The sequence below is a fragment of the Mauremys mutica genome, chromosome 2 (assembly GCF_020497125.1).
Source record: "Mauremys mutica isolate MM-2020 ecotype Southern chromosome 2, ASM2049712v1, whole genome shotgun sequence".
Taxonomy (NCBI): Eukaryota; Metazoa; Chordata; order Testudines; family Geoemydidae; genus Mauremys; species Mauremys mutica.
The window spans coordinates 243,787,221-243,814,862 of record NC_059073.1 but is presented as its reverse complement, the minus strand read 5'-3'; the positions used below and the strand labels follow the sequence as shown (position 1 = coordinate 243,814,862).

Sequence of the window (27,642 nt, the reverse complement as noted above, 5' to 3'; positions counted from 1 at the left end):
TTGTTTCTTGTGTGGTAAAGTAACATTTATGATTTTTATGCCAATTGTTCAAAAGTAAAATTCCTAGTGGGGTAGTCTATGCCAAACATTATTTTTAAACATTTGTAAATGCATGTATTCCTTTCCCTAGTAACCGTTTTGTTAGTATCACAAAGTACGGTCACTTTTGTGAAACTACTGATGAAAAGTAATTCCTTCCATTCAATAGGTGAATGTGGTGAAGACTTCACAGCCTGTGGCTAATCATCTTTTTCCTTTGTACTGAAGGCCATCTCAGGTTGACCAATCTTGAAATGCAACATATATCTGAACAAGTTTTTTACCTGGACAAGGAAGGGTGCAGGTTTCCTCAAGTACCATCTTCTTATTGCCATCAACAACAGGCTCAATTTCTCCACAGAATTCCTCATCTACTATTTTGCCAACATCTTCAGTGGATCCATCATAGACCACACATGAAATGTTCCTGACTCTTGTCCCCTCTCCACATTGAGCATCCTGGAAAGGGAGAGGATGCACAAATGATGGAGAGAAAAAAAAGGTTTCAATGGCTAAGTCAAAGCTGATCTTGCTTTCTGATTATTGTTACTTTATTTTATGCTGATGGATTGAAAAATAAAACCAATTTAGGTCCTGTAGCATTCAATGCTTCAGACCGGGAAGGACACCTAGTCACTTCTATATGGAAGCACAGTGGATGTCATTAAAAGAATAATCAATATTTGCCCAATTATTTCAATTGAAATAACAATTAATAATAAATAATAATAATAATTATTTAAAGCAGCAGTCCCCTACAAGGAATAACCTCCAGTAGAATGACTTATTCACACACAACAAAATGAAATTAACCAGCCAGTAAATCAAAACAAGATAAAAATACATCTCATTGGGACAAAATGCACCTGTATTCACACCCTACACAGTACTGTAGTATGCGTTGTACAAGGTATGCCTTGTGTGGTATCATCTGAAAACTCATAACTTGCTGAGCATTAATATCATGGCATAATGCATGAAGCATCTTTATGTATAAAGTTATACATTTCCCCTGTATGATGTTAAAATACATATTCAGACTCACATAGCATCAAAGTGGTCAAACAGACCTGTCTTGAACAAAGGAGTGTATGCTTGTGTTAATTTGCATTTAAGCAGTAAACAGAGTCATCAAGCAGAAAGGGGGATGGGAAAATATACAGCTCACACGGGTGAAAAAGCCCAGCAGGGAACATCCTTTCTCCAGCAGACTGCCTGTCTCCTGGTTCTCAGCTGGAAATGGTTTTCAAAGAGGGACTAAAGAACAATAAAAAGAAGAGGCAAACACCCCATCACCCTCCCGCACCCACCTCATTCTCTGTACCTGAGACAACAAAGGAAACAGCTGTCACACTCTGAGGGAGGGATCCTGACCTGAACAGTTTGATCAGTAATGCTGCTAGAAGCATGTGGTGAGAAACTTTGCTTGAATCTAATACAGTTTGTTAAGTTAGGCACTAGAAAGCATTTTATCTTTATTCTTCTTGTAGCCATTTCTGACTTCTATGCCTCATTACTTGTACTCACTTAAAATCACTCCCTTTCTAATTAATAAACTTGTTTTATTATTTTATATAATCCAATGTGTTTAATTTAAACTGTCTGGGTAACTCTATTTGAGATAACAGACTAGTGTATATGATTCCCCTAAAGGAATAATGGACTCCTTATATTTGGACTGTGCAGGAGAGGGCTGGGCAGCACAAGACACACATTTCTGGAAAAAAACAAACAAACTGCGACTGAGAGCATGTTGGTGTCATCCTGCAGTATAAGAGCCAAGTATAAATGTTAAAAGCCAAGTGTAATCCAAGTGTGGCTGGAAGGTTGCACTTACACAGACACACTGGGTGTGGCCTGCATGCTGGAAGGCTGTTTGTGAGTGGCCCAGGTGGGAGCTATTTCAGCAAGACATTGTAAGACACCCAAGGTTGCAAGGCAGGGGTGACAGAGGCCCCCACTTCCGCTCTGGATTGTATCCCGGCATGTCAAACTCACCCACAACCCCCCCGCCCCCCATCAGTGCCCTCCCCAACTCCCAGCAAGAAGACAACAATCATTCAAACTATTTCAGGGGAGCAAGTGCCAGAGCCATAGTGCTTTCACAGACAATGCTCTGCTGGTTCCCTTCTTTTTAGGACCAGGGAGCTAAAATCTGAGCATTTATACTGACTAAAATTGTGGCAGTATCATAAGTGAAAACCCTTTCTGGACAGAACACTCTCAGATAGGCTGCTGTTAAACCATTTAAGTTACCACAGAGTTATATCTCAGATACCAGAGTTTTACTCTATACTTAGAATAGGAATAACTAGTAAAAACTGTGGTACTGGTTGGCATATATGGAGTCCAATGGCAACCACTTTATTATGTTCCTGAACTGAAAGATTTGACTAAAATGACTAAAACATTTTGTACGTTATATATGTGCATATCACAAATATCCCTGGATGCACTGAACAGAATAATCGCAGATCTCCATTGCAGCTTTTACCTCAACTTTGCATTCAGCCCAATGGCCATACTGCCATCGATAACAAGGTTTTACCGGGCAGGGTTTGAATTGCTCTATCTGAGATGGACAAGGTCTCCCATCACCCTGGAAAGGCTGATTTACTGTCCTTCTTCGTATCATCTTTCCTTTAAAAGAGAGAGAGGGAGAGAGAGAAAAAGAGAAAGCAACTTTGAGGTGGTCATATATATTGCCTCATCAAGATGGTTCTGTTTCAGTCTGTGATAAGCTTTATGTTAGCAATATTCTTACCTAATACAGTGGACTGCACAGCAGACCTGCTGTGACCTGTTTGATATGTGGATTGTAAATTCTCTAAGATATGTACTTTCTTTTTTCTTATTTGCGTGTACTGTGCTTAGCACAATGAGATCCTTGATGAGAGAATGAAGTTGCTACTATAATATAAATAAATAATGCTTTTCTAGTTGAGACGCCTGGGGAAAAAACAGGTGCCCTTTCCTGATCTGGTATTTTGTTCTTGGCATCCCTGTTGAGAGATGAACTTTTGGTTCCCCACTGTTCTGGAGTTGTGCTGCTAAGAGGGAATGATATGGTATCTAATCCACAACATTTTCCTTGTATTAAATTTAGAAACGTATCAGATTCACAAGATGCTGGTTGTCTAAATTCAGAAAACAGAGGGAGCTTGCCACTTATCTTCTTTGTCTCCCTGGGCTATATTATAATGGAGAATTTTCAAGGGACAGAGGATATTTCACCCAGACCTAAAGAAAATTAAAATATAATAGGTTTAACAGACATTAATCTTCTGTTCAACTGTGGGTGACACGCTACCCCGGCCTGTTTGAGGACTAGAGTCTATTTCAAGCAGTTATATAATGGAACGAAGAAGAGATTTTGTATTTAGTCATCCTTTGGCGTGATTCTGTTTCTTTCCTCTTAGGTGAATATCAGACTATTAGATTTTATTTCTGAGACAGATGATAAAGTGAAGCCACAAGAACTTTTTTATGTGCAATGTAGTGCTGGGTAGTAGCCCCTCTATAGATAGGGATTTCCAAAGAGTTCCATTAAACCCACGTTTCTGTGGAGTTTTAACTTCAATGCGAATAAATACGTACACTGAGCCAAAATGCGTCGGACTGTAAAAACAAGTAAATAACAACCAAGCAAAAAGAGCACAACGTTCAAATTAAGTATCCAATATATTCAGATTTATAATGTGCTGCAATGCATTACACTGACCTACCTCCATAACCTCACAGTATTAAATGGGCCATTCCCTTTCACCTATCTGTCTATTTTTAATTACATTTGTTACTATGAATTTGGAATTAAGTATCCTTAACTATCGAGAGACAAATCCTGCTCTCAGAGTAACTGAACTATGCTATGAACTGTAGCAAACCTCCAGGCCACAAAGTGAGAACAGAGCTGCATAACTAAGTTTCTTTGGAAAATGCCAATTCGTCAGAATGAAATGCTTAGTCAAATCTAGTACAAATTAAATGAAACTAGGGTTGTCAAGCGTTTAAAAAAATTAATCGCAATTAATCATGCGATTAATCACACTGTTAAACAATAATAGAATGCCATTTATTTCAATATTTTTGGATGTTTTCTACATTTTCAAATATATTAATTTCAGCCACAACCCAGAATACAAAGTGTACAGTGCTCACTTTACATTTATTTTTTATTACTAATATTTGCACTCTAAAAAACAAAATAAATTGTATCATTCAATTCACCTAATACAAGTACTGTAGTGCAATATCTTTATCATGAAAGTTGAACTTACAAGTGTAGAATTATGTACAAAAATAACTGCATTCAAAAATAAAACAATGTAAAACTTTAGAGACTACGAGTTCACTCAGTCCTACTTCTTGCTCAGCAAATCGCTCAGACAAGCAAGTTTGTTTACATTTGCAGGAGATAATGCTGTCCACTTCTTGTCTACAATGTCACCTGAAAGTGAGGACAGGCATTTGCATGGCACTGTTATAGCCAGCGTTGCAAGATGTGCTAAAGATTCATATGTTCCTTCATGCTTCAACCACAATTCCAGAGGACATGCACCCATGCTGATGATGGGTTCTGCTCCATAATGATCCAAAGCCGTGCAGACTGACGCATGTTCATTTTCATCATCTGAGGCAGATGTCACCTAGAGAAGATTGTTTTTCTTTTTTTGGTGATTCGGGTTCTGTAGTTTCCAAATCGGAGTGTGCTCTTTTAAGACTTCTGAAAACATGCTCCACACCTCATCTCTCAGATTTTGGAAGGCACTTCAGATTCTTAAACCTGGGGTTGAGTGCTGTAGCTATCTTTAGAAATCTCACACTGGTACCTTCTTTGTGTTTTGCCAAATCTGCAGTGAAAGTGTTCTTTAAACGAACAATATGTTCTGGGTTATCATCCGAGACTACTATAACATGAAATATATGGCAGAATGTGGGTAAAACAGAACAGAAGACATACGATTCTCTCCCAGAGAATTGAGTCACAAATTTAACTCTGGAATGGTGGCCAAAGCATGAAGGGGCATATGAATGTTTAGGATACCTGGCACGTAAATACCTTGCAATACCAGCTACAAAATTGCCATGTGAACACCTGTTCTCACTTTCAGGTGACATTTAGAGAAGAAGCAGGCAGCATTATCTCTCGTAATTGTAAACAAACTTGTTTGTGTTACCAATTGGCTGAACAAGAAGTAGGCCTGAGTGGACTTATAGGTTCTAAAGTTTTACATTGTTTTGTTTTTGAGTGCAGTTATGTAACAAAAAAACCCTTTACATTTGTAAGGTGCACTTACAATGCACGATAAAGAGATTACACTCCAGTACTTGTATGAGGTGAACTGAAAAATACTATTTCTTTTATCATTTTTATGCTGCAAATATTTGTAATAAATATAATATAAAGTGAGCACTGTACACTTTATATTCTGTGCTCTAACTGAAATGAATATATTTGAAAATGTAGAAAAATATCTAAAATATTTACTAAATTTCCATTGGTATTCTATTGTTTAACAGTGCGATTAAAACTGCAATTAAACGCGATTAATTTTTAAAATGTTGATTAATTTTTTTGAGTTAATCACATGAGTTAACTGCGATTAATCAACAGCCCTAGATGAAACTTTTGTCAAACCCTGCTTTCCCCCTAGCTCTAGGGGATATTGAGACAGCATGAGGGTGCTCTGCCTCCCCATCTCTCCCTAGCTCCAGGGGATGGGCAGGATATCTCTAGCTCCTGGCCCTGGCTGAAGGGGGCAGGGTGGGGATTGTTGTGAGGTGGAGTAGCTGGACTCTGCCTCTCTGGTAGCTGGGCTGCAATCCTCTTGCCAACTTGTCAATTAACAAGTGTTTTCCCTGAAGACAGCTGGGAAGTTGATAAATTACACTTCAGCTCTTCCAAAATGTAACTTGTCTTTTAAATCCCTTTCTGTGAAAATGTTTGGGGCTTTGATATTTTGTCCCACTTCAGGACTAAACTTTATCTCAATAACTCAACAATTTTTGCAGAAAGGGAGCCCGTTTTGGCCTTTCTACTCCTGTGTTCACTGTAAGTAGGTGGGAAAAGGTTTGTCAAGTGGATCTTCAGAGTTTTGCATCGATAGCTCCTGCAGTTGGAGCACCACAGAGAAAAGAAAGTGAACTCTGACCTCAGGGTAACGAGTTGAAAACCCAGCACAGGATGCAATCGCTATGTGCAAAACCATTCCAAAAGCATACCGGCCTACATTAGCATGGATGGAAGAAAAGCTAATCAGCCTGCTATGTTCCAGGCTTTGTTACTATATGGAAACCTACCTAAAATTGATATTATTTTAATACAGAACGAGTTTTTTTTCCCTGTCCAAATCAACTTCCTGTCTGTTAGTAACATCAAATAGACATATTTAGGAACTTCAAGATTCATAAAAAACAATGAAACACCAAGAGATATTTTTAAATAATATTGCTATTTTTAATATATTTTGGGGGTTTAGTTACCTACCTACATATACACACAGTGTGTATTTTTACATTTAAAGCTAGGTGTGTGACTCCCAGCTTGAGGAGAAATACTCATCAAGTTAGCATACTAAAAAAATATGGTGTAGCTACAGCAAGATGTGTGGCAGGGGACTAGCTGCCCTGAATATGTACCAATGGTCTGACAGGTATGTACTCAGGATGGCGAGGCCCTCTTGCCACTCATGTTGCCATGACTACACTCTATTTTTAGTGCACTAGCTTGATCAGAGCTAGCATGGGTATGTCTCCTGGAGCTGAGAATCCCTAACCCTAACGCTCCCACCCCCCAGCTCCAAGTGTAGACATATCCCATGTTTAATAGCAAAACACTGAAATTCCCCTAGGTACTTGTGACCAAATTTTCAGCAGAGCTCAGCAACCAATAGCTCCAACTCAGAACAATGGGAGGTTCTGGGTACTCAGTGCTTTTTAAAATGTGGCAACTCCATTTAGGAGTCTACATGGGAGCTGAGCTCTTGAAAATCTGGTCCCAGTTGTGGCTGCTGAGCACTTTTGAAAATCTGATCTCCATCTCTAACTCATTCTGTTTATGTCTAAGTAATTAAAAACTCTCCAAGAACTTCTACTGTGAATCCTACAATTTGTATGTGAAGGGCTCAGACACTGTGGTGATGAGCACAATAGAAATGCCTTCAAATAATTAAATACCACAGTAGCAAATTATTAACTATGTTATTGGGAATTTTTTTAATAACGTTAGTTGTATGCTTTTTCTATTTACATTATAAGCTCTTTGGGGCACAGATCATCTTTTAGTTATATGTGTGTACAGTGCCTAGGACAATGGGGTTCTGATTCCTGACTGGGGCATCTAGGTGCTACTTCAATACAAATAAATAATGACAACAATAATTATTTCCCCTTAGTAATAACATGCCACTAATCTACATACTGCAAGATTCAGAAATGAATGAAAGAAGAATAGTTTCAACCTAATCCCCTAGGGTTTTTTAAAATCTTTTTTTTCTTTTAATACTGGCGATTTGCATTTCAAATATGCAAAGAAATAACTAATTTAGGTGTTAACATTTGTCCTCATTTTCCCAAATTTGTTTCTATAACTATGGACTACATATTAAAATAAATTTGCAGGGATGTAGAGAGGTAGGGGTCTCCTCCCTCTACCCTTACCGGGGAGAACAGAAATATCCAAAATGAATATCTGCCCAAGATTGATTTATATCATTAGCCTATTGCTTTTCAAGGCCTCTCCCTTGCTTTTTGCTCAAATAAATGGGCCTATGATGCAATTTATATGGGATAAAAAATGGCAACACTTGTCACATAAGATCCTTAAAACATCCTGGGCAACTATGTGGTTGCCAGATTTGTATCTACATTATCTAGCCTTCCAAATTTGGCCTGTTGTAAGGAGGTTTCTTTCCAGTAGCTCTGCATACACACCAACCTGGCTTGAGATTGAAGAAAGTTTAGCTATGCTCCTTGCTTCCCTCTCTCTTTTATATATTTTAAGAGGCTACCCATACCCTTAAGGAAAAATCCAATCTTTGTATCTGTGAGGCATCCTGCAACACGTTAAGATGATTACAGCACCTGATCTTCCTAATTCTCCTCTTGTACCACTATGGGATAACCTGGATCAAGGCCAACTCCCACGCTTGAGACAATTTGGATAGAAAAAGGATTAACAAAAATTAATGATATAATACAAGATGATAGACTGTCCTCCTTAGATTATGTATGTAACAAATATTAGCTACCGCTGTCTCACAGTTCCTTCTTTCAGCAGCTATGCTCAAGGATTCATGCAAGGATAGGGGACAATTGGTCTGTTTCAACTCTCTCACTTCTAGAAGAACATGTTAAGAAACATGGAAACAAAACCTTGTAGGAATTATTTATAGGTGGCTTAATGTTTGCATTACCCTCTCAATCTCAGTCTCAAAACAAACAAACAAACAAACAAACAAACAAACAAACAAACAATTTAGCCTTACTATCAGAACAGAAACCTGAGAGGATATCTGGCTTAATGTGAAAGATACTTCAAGTTCTTTAATATCTTTTTCTGGAAGAATTGCAAGGATAAACAAGTACTATTGGACTCCAGAATGTTCGTTTAAGGCTTGATTGGTAACCCACAGTTAATGCTGGAGATGCAAACGGCTATATGACAACCTTTCACACGTTTGTCAAAAATGGACATGTTCAGGAATGCCAGGGTCAGTGCTTTCTCAAAAACTTTTAAGTGTCGCTATCTTTCTTTCTACAAGCTTATATATTTTAGGAGTGCTAGAGGAGTTAGTATTACCAGTTAACATTAAGAAATGGATGCAGTAATTATTTTAGAGGCCAAAAGAGATCATTTTAGAAAATGTAAATCTGCAATTCCTCCCTCACACATACAGATTGGCTTAGTGAGGTCTCTACTACTCCATTAATGGAAAAAATGACTCTGTTTAATAGAAACTATGGAAAAAATATGAGCATGTCTGGTCTCACTATTGCGTACTTTTGCCACTTAGTATATATTAGTCCCTAATACTCATAGGTTATGTTCTCACTTATTTATCTATTTAGTCACTTTAATAATTGATGCCCTGCATGACCTCTTTGGGTTCAGGTTTGTTTGTTTTTGTTTTGTTCTCCAGGTTTTGCAAATAATGGACACTCTATTTTGTTATTTATATGCTATTTCCATCATGTGCATGTATGTATATGTGATTTGTTTCATTATGTGTTTATAGTCTATATAAAGTTAAAATATTAGCCATTTGAAAGCAAAAGCTCCTATTTTCTGTTTATAAAAAAGAGGAAGGGTGTGATGACTGTTATTATGGTGGGTTAAACTTTCAAGAGCCATGTGTTATGATTTAGCTTTTCTTATCTCAATAATATTAATGAGAGTTGTAAAGCTAAATCTCCCATTGCTGGGACATCTATGACTAATATGTCCAGTATGGTCAATCTCCTCTGGCAAAGTCAAGTATCATTTGTCAGATCTCATATCTATTTATTGAGTCAGAAATTTTTTTCAGTGTGGGCCAAATCCTTTTCATTTTAACCTCAATATAGCTCAATGAAACCTACTATTTGCCTGAGAAAGGTAAGCCAGATTTAGGCCCCCCGTCTTCTCTCTCTAATCAAGTACTCTTCAAATTCCTGTGTTGGATTTGAAAAAAAAAATGCTCAGCCACAAAGATATTCCAAGAACAATGACTAACCTGTAAGGCCACATGTTTGAGAACACTCAGACCATGGAGACCAGTCAGAAAGCTGACAGTTCACAGGACATTCCACCACACAGGAGGTATTCATCTGCCACGTCTTCTCCAAGCCAAGCTAAAAGAGGAGACACAATTGTCAGCATGTGACATGTGGTCTGTCCCACTAGTCTAGCCTATACTACTGAGAACAGGGTGAATTTGAACTAATCACATTGGATTAAATATTTAATAATTATTAAAGAGAAAGAAAAATCCAGAATATATTGGCCTCACTGGGGCCCCAATTCAGAAGAGCACTTAAGCTTGTGCTTAAACTCCTAAGCAAATGCTTAAATCCCATATTCTCCAGGGGGATTTAAGCAAGTGCTTAAACACACTTCAAAAACAGGGATGATTTCCTGAATCAGGGCCCTAAGATGGCGGAATACAGCTCTGTAATTTTAATTAATAGATTTGCCAAAATTAAAAGAATAAGGAAGCCGTATTATGGAGCTACTACATAGACAGACAGAATTTAGGGGATAGTACACATCCTACAAAGCTCCAACATTAATGAAAGGGACAGGTCCAGCATAGGGAGCAGATATGGAATCTGATAGGAAATCGTATGAATACCAAACAGGTCTGCAACTTCCAGCTGTGACAAGTTCTTTCCTTTATTGGCACTATGCAGTGGACTGAATTTTATCTATGGCTTTCAGGTCCAGATCCACAAAGATATTTAGGAGCCTAACTTTCATTTAAATCAATGGAAGTTAAGAGCCTAAATACCTTTGAGGATCTGAAGCTATATGATTAAAAAACATACAGAATCTCTTTCTAAGATACCTAGACAATGTTAAAACACATTAGAATAATGACTGCAAAGGACAAGAACATAAACCCAGTAATTAGACTTTAAATGGAAATAAAAACACTCTTTCCCACTCAAACCTAGCACAGACCAGCATTTAGGCCCATTAATGAGCACTCTATAAATATACTGCACATACGATAGCTTTCTGACCCTGATATACTGGCAGGATTAGACTTACATTTGCAGTGTCATTTACTGAGACAAATGAGGTAGGAGACCTTTTATGGATCAACCAATGAATTCCTAGTTTTTCTCTGTTGTACAGTGTAACCTTGATTATCTGAAGCTCTCAGGGGACACCTGAAACCCTTTTGATAATCAAGGGTTTGATAATCAGGAAACCAGCCAATAGGCTTTGAAGTCTGCTCTCAGGGTCAGCTCTTCTGAGCACAGATTTCAAAGCCCACTGAGCCGATTCCATGCAATTACAGAGAACTGGCTGGCTTCCCCAAGGCTGGTCTGCTCAACAGGACTTCAGCAGCTGGAGAAAGAGAAGTCCTGGAGGGAAGCAAAGGGTGAACAGGAGAGAGTCACAGCCCAGATTACAGAGTGCTGGCTGGCTTCCCCACGCCTGGTGTGCTGAAATGCTGCAGAGCCAGCTCTGGGGAAGCCAAATAGATCACTGTAATCAGGACTCCAACTCTCTCTTATTTATCCATTGTTCCTCTCCCTTTTCTCTGGTATAAGAAGTCTCTTTGAGCTTCCAGGCCTTGGAAACCGTGGCTGACTAAGCATTTGGAAAAATACTTAAACTTCCCTCATCTGGAAATTGAAATGGACACAGCTTTGTGTTGGATAACAGGTGGTTTTTGATTAGTGATTTTCAAATACTGAAGTTGTACTGAACATGTAAAAGTTAAGCATTCTGTATTCTTGGCTGTACCTGGCAGGGGGCAGCAGCCTGCCAGACAAACTTCCTGCAAGTATATCTGTAACTCAAGAAGAGATCTTTGTCTACCCTCAGCTGGAGATTTATCACGTAAGGCTGACCAACAGAGTGTGTACTAATCAGGGCCGGCTCCACAGTTTTTGCCGCCCCAAGCGTCCGGGGGGAGGAACCACGATCGTGATCGGCGGCACTTCGGCAGCAGCTCCTCCGCACCGCTTTCTTCTTTGGCACTTCGGCGGCAGGTCCTTCCCTCCGAGAGGGAACGAGGGACCCTCCGCTGAATTTCTGCCAAAGAGCCGGATATACCGCCCCCTTCCATGGGCTGCCCCAAGCACCTGTTTGCTGTGCTGGTGCCTGGAACCGGCCCTGGTACTAATAAAGTAGTGAAGCTTGCTGTACGATGCAGACAAAATGCTTGTTTCCAAATTCTCCTGATTTGTAAACGCAAGTAAATGAGTAACAATAAATTCACAGGTATTTGCAGGGGGTCAGGTGGGGGCGGCATCCTGAATTAGGTGATTTGAATTTTAAAGAGCCCAAGTAAAAGGCAGGAAGAGTTCTGTGATGTGCTAATTTTACAAAAGGCAGCAACCAAGTGATCCCCTATTAATGTTCCCTGAGAGTTTACACAGAAATATATTACTTGGAAAAAAGCTCTGGAAATTGATTTATCCTGGCAGTAATCAGGATGATTGGATAACTTCTTTAGCCAAATGACTGAAACTAATGTCAAATCATATAGACCACATTAGGACAGTCACCACTGGTATAGCATCAGGATGAAATTTTAGAATTTTACTGGGCTTAAGCTTGCATCTGGGTATAATGATGATAGCTCTGCAGAGTGTAAGGTACAGTTTTATTGTTCTCTTGGATAATGTAATGTAGCTATAACATTTTGGCTGATGATATCGCTACTTATTAAGAATTCAGATTAGGGGTGGCTATTCTGATCTCTGTTCTCTGCATCTACCTTAAGTAAAAACAATGACAGTTACCAATTTTGATGTACCGGTATCTGTAAATAAATGTAGAATGAGTTTTGTATAACTAATAAATCTGTAATATTATTTAGACACAGAAGTCTGTCTGTTTGTAATGCACCACGACACCGCACATACGTAAAAGGAATGAGATTAAAAAGGGTTTACTACAATGCACATAGTACATATTATAAAAATATAAAGAGAATACTTTTAGTCAGATTAGCAAAAAGTGCATAGTACATAGAAAAGTTTGTCATGTCTTAAATCCCACTTCTGATGACTTGGAAGTTCAGAGTTCACTTTCACTCCCCGGAATGAAAGGTGTTTTAAGATTCCAACAGCCTGGCTTTCTTGCTAATCAGGTAAACAGGTCTTACTCTACAGTTATTGGATTAGTCTCTGACCTTGCTGTGCCACTTCTTACATCCATAAAACGTAACAAATAGAAGGGCTTGAATGGTAAGACTGTTAGTGGATCAAGGCTTTGTATCTGCAGACTACGTGAATACTCTCTGTGGTCTCGAATTAAAAAACTAATGGATCATTGTATGCTGTCCCCCCAAAGTAGGACTATATTGCTGCAGTCACTGGTAAATGGTGGTGTGGCTGCCAGGACTTCTGGCCTTGAGGGGCTAGCCAGCCAGAAGTTTTTGAAATGGTTGTTCCGCTGCCTCCATTGTCCTCACTGTCTAACCAGCCAAATACCCACCCCTTAATTATGGAAAAGCTGCTCAAGGCTTCTGCAATGAGATCTCCATTTACAAAGTAACAATAATTTGCCCTGTATACTGCCCAAATTCACAGTTTGTAGAGACATAATAAATGATTAATATATATGGGATGAACTACTACAGCTTTACAGAGAAAAAACCCATTGTTACTTATTGTTTCATGAAAGGCATTCATTCTGTTGACAATGTCCACGTGTACAGACCATAACTTAAACAATGTCTCATTATATAATACTCAATACGGTAATCTCCTAAAAATAGCTTGAGCACCAAATTCTGTCTTCTAATGCACAAGACAGCTCCCATTAACTTCAGTGGAGTTTGCTGGCAGGGATCCAAGGGCAGATTTTTTGCCCTGAGACTTTCGAAACGTAAATGGTCATATTAATAGGCCTTATCATACTCTCAAGATCCATGTGTAGAGGAAAACTTGTGTGCTCAGAAAAGAGGACATGTTAGTGCAGCATCCTTTGCTCAGAACATGTGGGTTCAGGATTCCACATGGGTATTGAGTGAGTTGGGAAAGGAGTGGGTAGATCAGAAGGGACACAAATAGCACCAGTTTGGCAGAATTTCTCTCAAATATAACACTGCCCAGTATGTATTATCTTTTTATAGCTCCCTCCACCACTGGCAACCTTCCCTTCCTTAAAGAGGAGTCCTGAGAAGCAGCTGCCAGCAAGGGAAGTCCATTGGAGAGCGGGGAAGGGATGCTGATCAAACTGAGCTATTGTGGAGGGCACATGGTCTCTGTGCATGTGATTCTAGTCTCCTACTTTCCAGGTGATTTAATGTCTGTTCTGTTAGGGGGTTGAGGCAATCTCAGCCAGTTTCCATTGGCACAACTAGAGAGATTTCTCTGTAATGCAAACTTTGGTGTATTCTTCTCCATAGTCCTTCATGGTATGATCTGCACATCATCAATCATTAATAGATACAGTCTCCTTTAACAGACCCATGACATAACCCAAGCAATAGTATTATCTGCCTTGAGCAGTCATTTAAAAACAGATTCATAAAACAGTTACATAAAATTAAGGCGATCCATCTGCTGAATATTACGCCCACTGAACATGCTTATGTAAGAAGCTCCATTTGCTTGTTAATTCAGCAATTTTTTCACACAGCTTGGATGTTTCTCATCTTACACAGCTGGGTACAAGAAGCTAGCACTCAGCCTGGCTGCAGAATGGCACATGACACACGTTTAGCAACACACTGAATAAATGATTGATATCGGCAGCTGTCCAAGGTACTACACAGAAATCACATCAAATTGGAATGATTTGCATTCTGATTAAGATCTATTACCTTTATTCAACATGATTGATTATTGTTCCCAAATCATTTCCTTCAGCACATAATAATCAGCACCCTTTTGTGGGTGCACACATAAGCTACCAGAGGAAATTTTATGAAGAAATCACAGGTGATGACACAGCCTCATTTCAAGGGGTACTTAACAGTTCATGAATAATGTTGAGAAACATCTGTCGGCGATGGGTTACATGCAGCGCAGGTCAGCTAGCTCAGCATGAATTAAAGCTTGTAGGAAGAGTTTTCTCACAAAAGGAAAAGATCCCCCCACTCACCACTTCACAATACTTCAGGTCAACTGATTTGCCATCACTGCGAACACAATCTAGCATTCTTGTTTTGATGCCATTACCACAGACTGCTTTCTCGCTGAGCTGACACGTACTCCAGTCTGGAAATAAAGGAGACCATCAAGACAGGATGACAATGAAACTGATTTCTGATTAAGTTTTGATTACTTGAATAATACATTTAATTCAAATGGCCTAAAAATAACCCTAAGAATCAATTTTTACACATTCAAAAGCTCATGAAACCCATTAGCTAGACATATTGGAAATAACCATAGTTAGGTATCCAGTGACAGGATGTATTTCTGAAAATTCAAATATTGTGTTTATCTGGATTTTTGGGGGCAAGACACACACACACACACACACGTATATGCTTTGATGATTCAGAGAAAATGCTCTTGAGAAACTGTGTAATTTGAGAATCATATGACTTCGATAGCCTGGCTATCGAAGTCATATGATTCTCAAATTACACAGTTTCTCAAGAGCATTTTCTCTGAATCATCAAAGTGTTTCACTCTATTTTCACTACAGACTGTACAGATCACATTAGATAACACAAGAAAGCAGAAAGACCTATATTTTGAGGTCTTATTATAGACATTTTATTTCTTCATACACACAACCCCCCTTCACTATTAACACAGTTTCACTACAAAAGGAGAGGGCCGAACTAACAAGAGAAACACCTTGGATATGGTGGCAGACAGGGGGTTATAGTTAGTTGCAGGGAGGGGTAGGGGCTTCTGCAAGGCCATAACTTAAACTCTAGGGGGAAGCAGCTGTAGCATAGCCAACCCAGCTCTTCTTTACTATTTGCTGAGAGCAACTTTAGCAAGACTGAGTGAAAGGGGTTCCTCTAGCGTACTTCTCTTGGATCAGAAATAAAGGACCACGAGCCCTGGTTTAAAGCCAGGTGCTAATTGGGCAAACTTGACTCACACATTCATTTTTAGTTGTATGTAGAACTAAATTGTGAAAATAGGTTGAGCTCTTATATTTTTACAGCCTGTTATTAGATTGTAAGAACACTAATACCTGTCACATTGTAATCATAGTGGTAACAGTTTTTGTTCAGACTGCAAGGTTCTGTCTCAGTGGAAGCAGGACAATCCTTTCCTTCATCGGGTTGTCTTAGGTGCTCCGCTGACCTTTCACGTACATTACTTCCATTGCAGGGCTTGAAAAGGAAAACAGAAACAATTGTTTTTGATATATTCAGTCACTCCACCTACAAACATAACAGCCTTGTAAGCATCCTTTTTACAAAATGCTAATGTAAAACAATGACATTGTACTTTGCCTAGAAGGGACTCTTTCCTTGTTACTTTATGGGAGGATTTAGTCTGCTATTTTATCTTGGTAGTAATGCCTAGGAATTAATAATACCTAACTACCTCGGTAATGCCTTAATAATTCCCTATCTAGTTCACATTTCATTGATACTGCCTTAAAGCAACTGAGCATCTGAACTTCCAGATTATGAGCTGCCTCTCCAAAATCTGCAGTGCACCGACTCAGATGCTGAGGAAAAACCCCTATTTCTTCAAGCTTCTGAAATTAAGAACCCCATTTTTAGTTTCACTTTCTCACCTGAGACTCCAGACAGCCAAAGAACAAGGAGTAAGCTATCTTTAATTTCATCTAAGACTTTTATCTGCTCTTTACAGATAATTCTCTCACTAAAGAACACCCAGGCCAAGTCTACACTATAAAATTGCATTGGTATAACTACGTCACTCAGGGGTGTGTAAACTCCACATCTCTGAGTGACATAATTATAACGATCTAACTCACTGTGCAGACAGCACTACATCAATGGAGGGCTTCTCCCACTGACATAGCTACCCGCCTCTCGCAGAAGGCAGCATCTTCACTGAAGCATTACAGCAGCACAGCTGCAGAGTTTGAGTGTAGACCTGCCCCTACTGGTGTTTTTACAGAGCGCTATAAAGCCAGATTGAACAGGATCTAAGAAATGTGGGGTCTTCAGATATTACCAAAGCAGACTCATCTGAAATTAACCTTCCCTAAAAATGGAGGGCAATAGCTCATGAAAGTATCAGCCTTAAGAGGTGATTTCTTGAACAACTGCTTTTAATGAAGAAATGCTGACACACTGCCCTCTTGATGGGATTGTTGACAATCTGCTGTTGTCAATAATGCAGTTGATAGGAACTTATAATCATTTGTATGTGTGTCTATTGTTAAGTGTAGCATCTCTGCATATTAACTTGAGGCTTACTTTCTTTAAATAAAATAGTCTTGAAACCTTTAATGTCAAGTTGTTAACGTGTTTCTTACCAAGGAACATCTAGACCACTGGCCCCATTCAGACATAACGCAGTCTTCAGGGCATGGCAATGTGCATCTTCTAGCACCAAGAGGCATCTCTTCAGGGTCACACAGGTAGTCCTCAACAGTGTCAGAAGGACCATCCACTGTGTTTTGCATGCATCTGGGAAAATATAAGGCTATACTTAAAACATATTTGCCATGGATTTCCTATATCCACTACATTAACATAACATGACATTTTATCAGTTTGACCACAAGCAATATACAAATAGAAAAAACTAGAACATTTTTGATGTAACCCAAATAATGAACTATAAAATACCAATGAGAATTTGAAAAAGTCAAAATATCCCCAGTTTTTTTCTGCTGCAGACAGCAGTGCAGTATATCGGTTGAAGCTCAGGGCTAGGGGTGAGAAGCTCCTGAGTTCTAATCTTGCACAGCCACTGCCTTACCGAGTGAATGTGCGCAGATTCTCTGCATCATTTTACCCATCAGTAAATTGGAATTGCACAACTTCTTATGTCTGAGAGTTATGAAGATAATTATGTTAATACTTATAAATCTCCTTCAAAATTCTAAGCCGTTTGGAATTGTTTCTTCAGTTACATGCCTCTTTTTTTTTACTGATCTCTTCAAAGCCTTTTGCTTTGCTTACATTAGCACCCAGAGGCCCCTATCAAGATGGGAGTTCAACTGTTCTCAGTGCTTTACAGCCAAAATGGAACACAATCCTTGTTCCAAAGAATTTTCAATCTAAATAGGACTACTCTTCCCAGCCCTCACAGCTCCTGCCGGGATAGGGGACATGGCAAGGGTCAATTAACATAGCCTGGAGTTGATTCACAAAACAGTAGGGGGAAGAGCCCATATGACCATTAAACCAGGGCTGGCCTTACCATGAGCCAAACCGAAGCAGCTGTGTCAGGTGCCAGACTGGGGGGTGGGGGTGGGGAAGGGAAGGGAAGGGAGGAAGGTGCCACTAGGACCCTGAGTGTAAAAAATTGTGTCTGCTGCTGCTGCATTCTCTCTGCTCTAGATGCACAGAGATGGTGGAGTGCTGTGCTGGAGGAAGGAGGGCACAAGAGACATAACAGGCAGGCAGGAGAAAAGGTGAAGGGGAATAACAGAAAGCAGCAGGAGCTGCAGGGAGAGAGAGGAGGAGGAGCCTCTTATGTACCTCTCTAGCACCCCCAGGAGCCTGGACTGATTAACACCAGCTTCTCAGGGAGCTTCCTGTTTCCTGCTGCTTCCCTGAACCCACTTGAGGAGAACAGGCAGTCAACTGAAGTAGTGAAAGCCAGTTAGGCCCTTAAGACGCTGATATCTTCCCTCACTCAGGCCCTGCTACCAGCCTGCTTATTTGTCCCCTTCAACTGAGTGCTGAGAGCCACTATAGCTGGCACAGAACAGCAGTCATGAGTGAAAGAAGAAAATGCCCCTCTGGGGCAGCATTCAGAAAAAGCAAGCAAGCAAAGGAAGCTTTTCTATCTAAGCAGGAAGACGCTCTCCTGAGATACATAGATACAAATACTCACGGTGAGCCTTCCGGCCCCAGTGAGGATGTGAGTGGTGAGGAGATGCCTGATCTTCCAGTTAGTCAGAGTGCAGGTGACCTGGCAGCTAGTGCAGCAGCCATATCTCCATCTCAAATGGATGTAACCATGCACATTCCTGAAGAAAAGTGTAGATCAGAGAAGTGTGTGGTGGAGGCTCAGGAAACAGCTGCTGCTGAGTTTAGTTCCTTAAGTCTAGATGCTACAGGACTGTGGACCCACTTGAGCAGCAGCCTGAGGGACTTCCTTGTACTGCATGGGCCACAGCAAGTGAAAAACTTCATGTTTCCCAAAGACAATAAAAATAGAAGTTTCCATCCAACACATTACTGGCATGAAATCCCCAATGGTAACAAAGTGGAGAGGCCATGGCTTATGTACTCAAAAACCCAGAATGCTGCATACTGTTTTTGTTGCAAATTCTTCCAATCTAATGTTCCAGCCACATTTGGGTTCTACAGGAACAAAGGACTGGAAAAATCTGGCTAGAAATCTGGCATGCCACGAGAAGGCAGCAAATCACCAGAGAGCATTCCATAGGTGGAAAGAGCTTGAGATGAGACTAAAGTTAAAGGCCACCATAGATTATCAGTGTAAAGAAAAGATTGCATCAGAGTCTCTTTATTGGCAAAGTGTTCTGAAAAGGCTCATTGCCATTGTGAGAATGCTTGCTACCCAAACCTAGCTCTGTGTGGCACCTCAGATCAGCTGTATGTGCCAAACAATGGAAACTTTCCTTAAAATTGTGGAGCTGAGGGCTGAGTTTGATGCTGTACTCCAGGAGCATCTAAGAAGAGTCACCACCCAAGAAATGTACACACACCACTACCTTGGAAAAACAATTCAAAATGAGATCATACAGTTACTGGCAACAAAAGTCAAACAGAAGATTGTGGCAGATCTAAAGTCAGCAAGATATTTATCTGTTATTCTGGACTGCACACCTGACATCATCCATATGGAAAAAATGACTTTAATGGAGCATTTTGTAACAACAGAACCTAGTGAAAATGTCCCTGCAATGGTGACTGTCAGATTTTTTTCTAGAATTTCTTGACACTGATGATACTACAGGAGCTGGTATGACAAATTTGATTCTTAAAAAGCTGGAAGATACGGGCATTGCGATAGCTGACATGAGAGGTCAGGGCTATGATAATGGTGCCAACATGAGAGGAAAGAACAGAGGAGTGCAGACACGGATCTGAGAGTTAAACCCTCGAGCTTTTTTTGACCCATGCAGTTCTCATTCATTGAACTTCCTGGTGTGATGCAATGTCAGCTTCTAGTGAGGCTGCTGAATTTTTTAATGAAATTCAAAGCATCTATGTATTTTTCTCTACATCAACTCATCGATAACAGATTTTGAAGCAACCTCTGGGAACATCCTCTCTGACACTGAAATCACTGAGGGCCACACGATGAGAAAGTCGAGTGGAGGCGATAAAGCCTATCAAACATCAAATTGGGAAGATAGATGATGCCATAGTTGCCATTATGGAGGATGATGCTATGACAGGAACTGTTCGTGGGAGAACAGTGGCAGAGGGAAATGGAATCACCAGAAACATACATAACTTCAAATTTCTGTGTGGCTTAGTGTTGTGGCATGACATATTCTTTGAAATAAATATTGTAAGCAAGAGACTCCAAGGTGTTCACCTTGATATATCTGGAACAATGGAACAACTGGACAAAGCAAAGTCATACCTACAGTCTTACAGGTCAGAAGAGGGATTCCAAAATGTTCTGAAGAGTGCACAGAAGTTGGCAGAGGAACTTCTCACTGAAGCTATTTTCCCACCCATTCAAGAATACAAGAGTCACTGAAGGAGGAGACATTTTGATTGCGAGACACAGGTTAATCTCATAAGAGATCCCAAATAACAATTCAAAGTTGAATTCTCTAACCAGGTGCTAGATTGTGCAAAACAGTCAGTTGGAGAACATTAGAGACAGTGTTGACACATGATGACATGCGCGATATTGATGCGAGTGATTTAGGTGATGAACTGAAAGCCCTTTCAAGATATATTTCAGCAGGCTCAACTCCAAAGGCTGTTCTGGAATATAGGTGCACAAATAAGATGACCACCCTCTTTCCAAATGCTTTTGTAGCTCTGCGCATACACTTCCTGTAACAGTTGCCAGTGGAGAACGCAGCTTCTCCAAGCTGAAGTTAATAACAACACATCTACACTCCACAATGACACAGGAGAGGCTGGTCGGCCTTGCAACCATCTCAATAGAGCATGAGCTGGCCCAGACTGTGGACCCTCAGGAAGCAGTTCAAATCTTTGCAACCAAGAAGGCACGGAAAGCACCACTTTGACTATTCAAATAGATAAAAATGCCAGTGTTTACTATGCAGGCAAGAAAGGTTACATTTGCTGTTCAGGCGTTTGAAAGTTAAGTGTTACTTAAAATTTTTGAACAAGGCATTTTAAGTTGTTAGTTCTCCTTTATTGGGGTAGATAGCAGAGCAGTACCATGAGAGGAGTAGAACAGGAAGAAGGCAGAATTGAGACCTTTCAAAGTTTTGGCCCAAGCGAGAGGGGATGGGGGCATCATTTGAGCTTCCCGCCTCAGGTGCCAAAATGTTGTGGGCCGGCCCTGCATTAAACTTTCACTTTCATTGCAATATTTTAAAACTATACCATTTTATTACATTACCAATTCCTATATACCTGAAGATCTCATGCTGTCAGTCTGAAAACATTATTTTAAATGAACACAACCAGCAGAGATACTGTATCTGAAAAAATTTGGTGGAATTAGTTATCCAATGAGAGTTAGTATATGAAAGGGAAAAGGGAAGATTTTTTTTGTGTGTGTTCATCCCAAAGGGCTGAAATTCCTTTCTTTGGCATAAATAATATATTTTCTTCTCTAGCTTTGATGGTAGTGTCAAAAGCTGTGTACCTCTGGAGAGAGCCTAAAGCATCACCACCACCACCAATTTCTTTTTTTTAAAAAAGAATAAACTCTTGGTGGGACTTCCAAAATCTATTTTGGTTGCTGTGTTATTAGAGTAAATTATGCACACTTTAATATTTGTGATAAGTGAAAACTAAAAATCTGACCTTCAAATAAATTGTTAAATTCAAGGTGTGCTTCTATTTTAAACATAATCTTGTCAAATCTAGCAATTGCTAGAGTACTTGTGGTACATTAAAGAGAATCTTTGGCAATTAATATAGCTGGTCCTCAAATGGGTTCTGTAGACTGAATTCATTAACTCAAAATGAACTGATTAACTCAAAATATTTGATCAGAAAAGAACTGCCCGGAGTAGCTCTGTGAATTATTTTTCAGGGGGAAAATATGCTAAAGTCATAATTGGGATTTAAAGTTCAACCATCTGACACTCATAGAAGCAGTATAATCATAAAATATGGTCAAGGTGAATAGTCTCAGTCTATTTCCTAGTAAACAAGCATGCACCACCACAACTGGACTCAACTGACAACCTTGTTAGTAATCGTGATGAAGAGGTCAGGGATTGAATGATCATGGACACTGAACTACCCTTTTATCTTCAGAGATAGTCGCTCTGGATCAGTGTTCTAGTAAATTAAAGGGACAGTCCAGAGACTCTTGCACAGCATCATCCTGTGGGCACAGGATTCCAGTCTCTGCACTGTAAATCTGGCACCTTTCACCAGAATTAAATTCAACTGAACAATTAAAAATATATCCTACTCCATGTGAATTTATACTGAAACTATCAAACTATTTAACTCCATAAGAATCATGCTGTAATCATGATACAGTCAGCTTCTGAGCAGAATTGTTCTCCCTCTCTTAGGGAATTTATCTGAATTTGTTGTCAGGAGTTTGTTCTACTGTAGTGTGTCAGAAATATTACAACCATGTTGGAAAACTGGCACTTCAAATCCAGTGTCCACACTGGCTGATTTAGCACACCTAGAGGACCGCTAGAGTAACAAAAAGGTGTTGAAAACCAGCACCAGATATAGGGCCAAATTCTCTTCTCTGACGCTGTGCCCATTTAATATGGAACAGAGATTTTCACCCATTACTTCTATGTTTAGAGCTTTCTAGGCCCAAATACGTTTCAAATTTAAAATATGGTTAAGGACTTCCATAGCTTTTCTTTATCATTCCAAGAACTGTGGACACAGGATAGCTTTTCCTACTGTTCTTTATTACACTGATATAGAGTTCTTTATTACTTACATATAAAACTTAGAAATAGAAGGAGCATCACTAATGATAACATAAGACTCCTCACAGTACATTAATCTGTCTTTGGGCTGAGAAGCAAGTCTGAGGCACTGACCACCTGTGGTAAAGTTTTCTCAGCATTTTTAATTAACAGGGCTATTAACCACAAGCCCCAGCCAAATTCAAACTGGCGTGATTACATTCTGAATACCTTAATTCACTGTGTTTTCAGTTGGATGTGGCATCCTTCGCCTTTTGCACCAAATTGTGCAGTATTGCTGTGCACGGTAAAATGGGTTGCCATGTTTCACCCCAGAGATGGTTGCATTTTACTGATAAGTGAGAATTGATCTCTATGTTAAATTTATAAAGAAATTGGGGATTATCTTGAAAGGCACTATATAAATGTAAGTTACAGTTTTATTTTTATAAAGTATAATTAATATTTAAAAAAATAAAAAACAGAAACAAAGGGCTAGATCCTGAACTGTGTAAACTGGTTTAGCGCCACTGAGTTCAATCTACACAGATTTACACCAGCTGAGGTTCTGGTCTAACATTCCTTAGACAAGTATCAGAGGGGTAGCCGTGTTAGTCTGGTTCTGTAGAAGCAGCAAAGAATCCTGTGGCACCTTATAGACTAACAGACGTTTTGCAGCATGAGCTTTCGTGGGTGATCCGAAGAAGTGGGTGATCCGAAGAAGTGGGTATTCACCCACGAAAGCTCATGCTGCAAAACGTCTGTTAGGCCTGGTCTACACTAGGACTTTAATTCGAATTTAGCACACACCAGGAAGCCATTTAATTCGACCTAGAGGGCTCTTTAGTTCGAATTCGGTACTCCACCCCGACGAGGGGAGTAGCGCTAAATTCGACATGGCTATGTCGAATTAGGCTAGGTGTGGATGCAAATCGAACTTATTAGCTCCGGGAGCTATCCCACACTGCACCACTCTGTTGACGCTCTGGACAGCAGTCCGAGCTCAGATGCTCTGACCAGCCACACAGGAAAAGTCCTGGGAAAATTTGAATTCCTTTTCCTGTCTGGACAGTTAGAATCTCATTTCGTGGGTGGACATCGGGGCGAGCTCAGCAGCACCGGCAGCGATGCAGAGCTCTCCAGCAGAGGAGTTCATGTAATCTCTGAATAGAAAGAGGGACCCAGCATAGACTGACCGGGAACTCTTGGATCTGATCGGAGTGAGGGGCGAGGAGTCTGTGCTTTCGGAGCTGCGCTCCAAAAAACGGAATGCAAAGACCTACGAGAAGGTCTCCAAAGCCATGAGAGACAGAGGATACAGCCGGGATGCAACGCAGTGCCGTGTGAAAATAAAGGACCCCAGACAAGGCTACCAAAAAATCAAAGCGGCAAACGGACGCTACGGAGCCTGCCACCACTGCCCCACCAGTGACCATGGACTCTGACGATGGGACAGTGTCGACGGCCAGTTCCTTGGCGATGTTCGCGGACGGGGAAGATGAGGAAGGGTTTGTGGAGGACGAGGCAGGCGACAGCGCTTACAACGCTGGTTTCCCCGACAGCCAGGATCTCTTCATCACCGTCACGGAGATCCTCTACCAACCCTCCCCGGCCATTAACCCGGATCCTGAATCAGGGGAAGGAGCAGTCGGTAAGTGCTTTAACCATGTAAACTTTTATTCTTAATATAACAGGAATCTGAAGTATGTGAAAAGGAGGTCTCTCTATATATGGGGATAGAACAGAAATCCTCCTGGGAGATCTCCACGAAGCTCTCCTGGAGGTAATCGAAAAGCCTCCGCAGGAGGTTCCTGGGGAGAGCTGCCTTATTGTGTGCTCCGTGCTAGCACACTTTTCCGCGCGAGGCTTTCATGAGGTACTCAGGGAGCATTGCCTCCCCGAGCACGGCTGCGTAGGGCCCTGGTTTGTGCTGGCTTTCACGCAGCATGCGCTCTCTATCTCCTTCAGTGGCCGTCCTCAGGGTGATCTCGCTCGGAGACTCCTGCATCTAATTAGGGGAATTACTGTAATGTTACGCCTGGTCCAAAGTATTTTTAAAAAATCTCCGGACAGACGGCATAGCAGAGACTCAGCATGCTGCTGCGTGACGAGCGTAACGGAAAGCCAAAGAATCAAATGGACGCTCATGGAGGGAGGGGGGACTGAGGACGCAAGGTATCCCACAGTTCCTGCTGTCTCCGAAAAGGATTTGCATTCTTGGCTGAGCTCCAAATGCTTCTAGGGTCAAAAACAGTGTCCGCGGTGGGTCAGGGCATAGCTCGGCAATTTACGCAGCCCCCCACCCACCCCCAGAAGTGAAAGGGAAAACAATCCTCTCTTGACCCTTTTACATGTCACCCTATCTTTACTGAATGCTGCAGATAGACGCGATGGTGCAGCACTCAACACCAACATCCTTGCTCCCCCCACGCTATGGATGGCTGATGGTACAATACGACTGGTATCCGTCGTCATCATCAGCCTATTGGCACATGGGGCAGTGCAAAAGGACTGGTAACCATGCAGACTACCATCCGTTAGGTCGATCAAGGGCGCCTGGCCCTAATTTTTCCTGGTAGATGGTACAATATGGCTGATAACCATCGTCATCATAGCAACAGGGGGCTGAGCTTCATCAGCCCCCACCCTTCATGTGTAAAGAAAAGATTCAATTGCCCCTGGACTAGCAGCAGGATGCTGGGCTCCTCTCCTCCACACTCCTTAATGTCCTATCTGGACTATCATAGCAACTGGAGGCTGCCTTCCACTCATTTCTCACTAACAAGTCACTGTGTCTTATTCCTGCATTCTTTATTACTTCATCACACAAGTGGGGGGACAATGCTATGGTAGCCCAGGAAGGCTGGGGAAGAATGGAATGAACAGGTGGGGTTGTTGCAGGAGCACCCCCTGTGAATAGCATACAGCTCATAATCTATGCAGGATCTGACACAGAGCAGCTGTGCTCTCTGGTTCTCTGATACAGTGGTTCTCTAGTACACTTGCCCATATTCTAGGCAGGACTGATTCTATTTTTAGATACCAAAAAGGAGGGATTGACTCAGGGAGTCATTCCCAATTTTGGCTTTTGCGCCCCTGGCTAAGAGCAGCCAGGGGCACTTATGACAGCAGCAAATGGTGCAGTGCAAAAGGACTGGTAACCATGCCCATCTTATTACCAATTTATGGTGTGGTAGATGGTACAATATGGCTGGTAACCATCTCTGCTGTCATGCAAAAGCAAAAGCATGCTGCTGTGTAGCGCTGCTGGACCGCCTCTGTCAGCGGCATCTAGTACACATACGGTGACAGGCACAAAAGGCAAAACAGGCTCCATGGTTTCCACGCTGTGGCGTCTGCCAGGGCAATCCAGGGAAAATGGGCTTGAAATGATTGTCTGCTGTAGCTTTCCCGGAGGAAGGGATGACTGACGACATTTACCCAGAACCACCCGCGAAAACGGTTTTTGCCCCATCAGGCACTGGGATCTCAACCCAGAATTCACAGAGACAGACTAGACTGTGTTCATTCTTCGCAAAAATTTATCTTGGCAAGGAATTCACTCCCTTTTCCCCATCACACAGCTTGGACTGTCTCCAGACCCGCCACAGCATCCCCCTCACAGAGGCTGGCAAAGATTAGGCGGTGAAATAAAAAGACACGGGACGAGATGTTCGCTGAACTTATGGGGTGCTCCCGAGACGACGCGGACCAGCAGAGCCAGTGGAGGGAGACCCTCTCTCTGTACCAGCGCTCACACAGCGAACGGGAGGAGAGGTGGCGTGAGGAAGACAAGCAGGCGACTCAAACGCTGCTTGGACTAATGAGAGAGCAAACGGACATGCTCCTGCGCCTTGTGCATGTTCTGCAGGACCTCCGGCAGGAGGACAGAGCCCCCCTGCAGTGTATCTGCAACCGCCCTCCCCCGCCACAAAGTCCCATACCCCCCTCACCCAAAATAACCTGAAGGAGGGGCGCCAGAGGCCGTGTAAACTGTCACTGCACCCCAGCAGAGTGCTCAAGTACCCAAAAGCTCTCATACCCTAAATTTTGAGAAGTCCTTTCCTTCCCGCCTCACCCAAGCCCCCATCCCAGTTTCATCCCCTAACTGTCTAGTTGATAATAAAAAATACTTTTCCGTTAATTACTGTATCCGTCATGTTCTTTTAGAGGAGACTGTGTTTGAAGGCGGGAAGGGGGTTGGTAATTTGACAGGACAATCACCTTTATCAGGGTACAGACATGGGGGCAGGATCAGCAGCAGGTCACACACACACTGCAGTCAGTACGCACCCTGGTCGGTATGGGAGGTGGTTTGCAGGTTCTGTGTGGGTGGGGGGGTACGTGGCTTTGTAGCGGGGGAGGGGGGTTACAGATCTCATGCAACGGTCCCTGTCCTGGACCACAGAGCCACGCAGCAGAGGAATCTGTATCCGTCCTCCCCCACCAAAAGGCCACATAGCCCACGCACACAGAGTCCCAAAAAGGAGGGATGGCAGGCTCCGTTGAAACATCCAGTCCGGCACTGCAGACTGCTCTGGGAGCAGGAGCCTGTCATTCCTCGAGTTTACAGGCGGTCTTTACATCACTGCACACCCTACCCAGCACAGTCCGTGTCCCAGTTTCAACCCTGTAATGCAAAGTCATCAATAAAGAAATCTTTGTAAAGTTACAGTGGAACATGTATTTTATTTTTAAATGTGTGTTGGAAGTTGGGGAAGCGGGGTGGGCGGGGTATGTAACTGCAGATGCTAGTCAACAGTCACTTGGTAAAGAAACAGGGGCAGCTTCAG

At 41.5% G+C, this 27,642-nt stretch overlaps 1 protein-coding gene across 13 annotated transcripts in view; it reads right to left on the bottom strand.

The window, feature by feature from the left end:
• THSD7A (thrombospondin type 1 domain containing 7A) overlaps nt 1–27,642 on the bottom strand; it is a 549,183-nt gene that overhangs the window by 28,155 nt on the left and 493,386 nt on the right. For all 13 annotated transcript variants that reach the window (XM_045005791.1, XM_045005789.1, XM_045005783.1 and 10 more), the window contains 6 exons: nt 17,132–17,285; nt 15,866–16,007; nt 14,810–14,925; nt 9,753–9,870; nt 2,534–2,679; nt 324–498 (listed from right to left, as the gene is read on the bottom strand). In XM_045005791.1, coding sequence (XP_044861726.1) covers nt 324–498; nt 2,534–2,679; nt 9,753–9,870; nt 14,810–14,925; nt 15,866–16,007; nt 17,132–17,285 — 851 coding nt within the window. The remainder of the gene's footprint in view (nt 1–323; nt 499–2,533; nt 2,680–9,752; nt 9,871–14,809; nt 14,926–15,865; nt 16,008–17,131; nt 17,286–27,642) is intronic.